Source organism: Chanos chanos, chromosome 9 (genome assembly GCF_902362185.1).
Source record: "Chanos chanos chromosome 9, fChaCha1.1, whole genome shotgun sequence".
Taxonomy (NCBI): domain Eukaryota; kingdom Metazoa; phylum Chordata; class Actinopteri; order Gonorynchiformes; family Chanidae; genus Chanos; species Chanos chanos.
The window spans coordinates 8,100,496-8,103,456 of NC_044503.1; the positions used below are offsets into that span (position 1 = coordinate 8,100,496).

At 40.1% G+C, this 2,961-nt stretch overlaps 1 protein-coding gene across 1 annotated transcript in view; it reads left to right on the top strand.

The window, feature by feature from the left end:
- Positions 1-539: 539 nt before the first annotated feature.
- The window catches only part of myo1f (myosin IF), a 14,977-nt gene continuing 12,555 nt past the window's right edge, over positions 540-2,961 (top strand). The window contains exon 1 of the mRNA XM_030784320.1: positions 540-618. Within this exon, the coding sequence (XP_030640180.1) occupies positions 616-618 (3 nt within the window). The 5' untranslated portion in view covers positions 540-615. The remainder of the gene's footprint in view (positions 619-2,961) is intronic.

The following is a 2,961-nucleotide window of genomic DNA, read 5'->3' on the forward strand; positions in this document are numbered from 1 at the left end:
CAAATGCGCGAAACATCCTGGAGAAGTCAATTTGTTGCGATTTTACTGTCACCCACCATCACCTTCCGTCATGCTATCAGTCTGTCGATGTCATTTCATATCTCTCGCGATGACAAATATGGTATTTTTGTATCTCAGGTCATATCAAAACAGAATTAACCCCATGGTTACCAGTTCTCTATAAGGAAGACTACTTTGCACCTTCTTTGCTAAGTTTGTTCAGTATCGTTACACGTTGAAGTCCACATCCATCAGTAAAAGTCAAAAAGTGTAAACAGGACAATGAGAACACTTTCTATCTGAAGATTCTTTTTTATGACAGAAAAATATATTTATATTGACAAAAATCATCACCGAGGTCACCGAATGTGCGTGCGTGCGTGCGTGTGTGAATGTGTGTGTGTGACTGAGAGAGCACTTCTCGTTTCGCTCAGTCTCGGGTGGGAGTATAAGGAAGTGGGAGCTTGTCAAAGTTGCTGCACTGACTGAATGTGTCTGTATTTGACTAGCAGACAGCGATGGGAGGACGCTGACAGGGATTGTGTGGAATATTACATTTGGGCATATCCAGGCTTAACTGCTGGAGAGTACAGGAGCATCTTTACCATCAGCATCATGGTAAAACACATACCTCAGCATATCTTTCACTGAGCCTGATGCTAAATGAATTATACCTCTCTCTTTCTGCAAGCTGCAGGCAGTTTTTTTTTTAAATTATTTTTAAATTTGAATTTAAAAATTTGTGACACATTTTCTTTTTTGGTGGAGAGCACCTTCATTGTCCGAAGTTGCGTTAATGTTAGCTGGTTGTGTCATAAGTGAAAAACATGACACTGAACTTGGGGGTGGTAAAACTAAAGTGTTAACATAGAGATAAGACGCTGTTGTTACAGTTCTAACGATTCCCTGGTCCACAACAGAGCTAATACTGTTTTTGTTTGCAATATATAATGACAAAGAGCACATTTTATCTAACCCCACCGGTTGTAGGAAAGGTAAAAAAAAAAAAAAAACACAAAAAAACCCCCACACAGCGGAACTTGAAATTTCAGCTCCTCAAATAGCAAAGAAAGTCTTTTTCCTCTTTTAAGCCTCGACCCTAAACTCTGTTGGCTTCAGTGAGAATTTCTCTTGTATTAACAGTTTATTGTGGCCTGTTAAGCAATGTGCCTTCAGTAATCTGCTCTTACATCCTCTGTGTTGTAACATTCCAATACAGACTTTCCAGTACAGAGCTATGGCATCCTTCAGCGCACGACTGACTTTGAAGAGACTTCACGAACTAGTTGCAAGGCTATTGCTTATTATCTCAGCTGTTTACAGAGACAGGTCTAGAGTTGGATGAGAGACCTTCCTCCTCTTTGTGAAAAAGGCCTGAGTGGATTTAGCCAGCAGTAACTTCTCTGAGAGATGGAAGGAGAGAATGAGAGTGGAAAGAGAACCATAGGTAGTCTGTATAGCATGCCCCCAAGTTCATGAGGTTTTCTTCAAGAGAGAGAGAGAGAGAGAGCGCTTAGACACGATGGGGGGGGAAGTGAGGATGTGTCTCAGAGGACCCTGAGGTTTCTGTCTCTACGCTTCCTCACCGCATTTTCAACACGAAATTGCATTTTTGGCTGCCATGCATTAGCAAAGTCGTAACCACATCAGGCCAACTGCATCCTTTAGTATCTAAGCCAGAGGTCAGGATTGATGCTATCATTGTAGCTTCCTAGGGCACAATATGGTACCATTTAATCCACTTGTTGGTACCTTTCAAGTTAGCGTCAGCTGTCTAGCTGCCATTCAGAGCCTTTGGAAACACTGACACAGCAAAAGAGCACCAGCGTGCCCCAGATGTTTAGTCATTCCAAAAACAATGGAAAGTGTATGTATCACCTTTCGCATGTATAAATAGTCCACTAACAACTATTTTTGGTCACTTTGTGAAAGGAAGTGGTCAGTGCATCACTGGTCTCTGCATCACTCCTGAATTCCATTTTTAAAATGCTGAGTTTGGAGTCTTTAATTTTTCAGATGTCACAGCTTGCCACGAACCACCAGCGTTGGCATGAATTTTTTTTCCCACTATGTTTCGTATCAAAGGTGTACGATGCATTGTGTATCAGTTGGGTGGCTGTGTTGACAACTCAGAAGCAGAAAATGAACCTTTCTTTTTTAACTTTCACTCTTGACTTTCAAACCGCTGGTTCTCACAATGAACTTGGCCTTTACCTTTTTATATTTGGCATCACATCTGTGGACATAACATGCAGAATATCAGGCCAGACAGTGGTTTCGGCGTTGTTATGTACAAAACAATGAATTCAAATCAGGAGAAGAGCATCCATTATTTCAATCTAATATTCATTTTCAGGATAAATCCACCCAAATAGAGTATATAACCGTAATAAAAAACGTTTGACTTGAACTTAACTATGTTTGTGACTGAAGGAAGAGGCTGGACTTTAACAATAGATTTTAAATTTGTTTTGGAAAAACTGTGAGTAAGGTAGGACTGTGAACCACAGAGGCCACAGGTAGAGCACACCCTCCCCAGTAAGCCACACACATCAAAAACAGCTCATCCTCAAGAAGTCAAAAGGGGTGGGAAAAAAAAAGAAAAACAAAAAAAGCTATATCTCCAGCTGTACATACGATGATGCGCGAAATCAGAGGTGAACTCTTTGTCAGTACTTCAGGATTAAGGTGACTGATACGTTTGTGAAATTATTTTAGCACTCCGGGAAAATAAAATTAAAAAAAAAAAAGATAAATATCTGCAACAGCTACAAAATGATCTACAAAATCTATAAAATATTTTTGAAGTTCAAAGCAAGACTGCTCAGCGTTTGTAAGCAGTATTGAACTGTAGACACTCGCTGGTTGCTTGGAAACGATCTCGCTGTTGATAACCACATCTTTAAAGACACAGACTACAAGGTATTTTTAGAGCTATATCTCTGGTTTTTTTCATCGGAC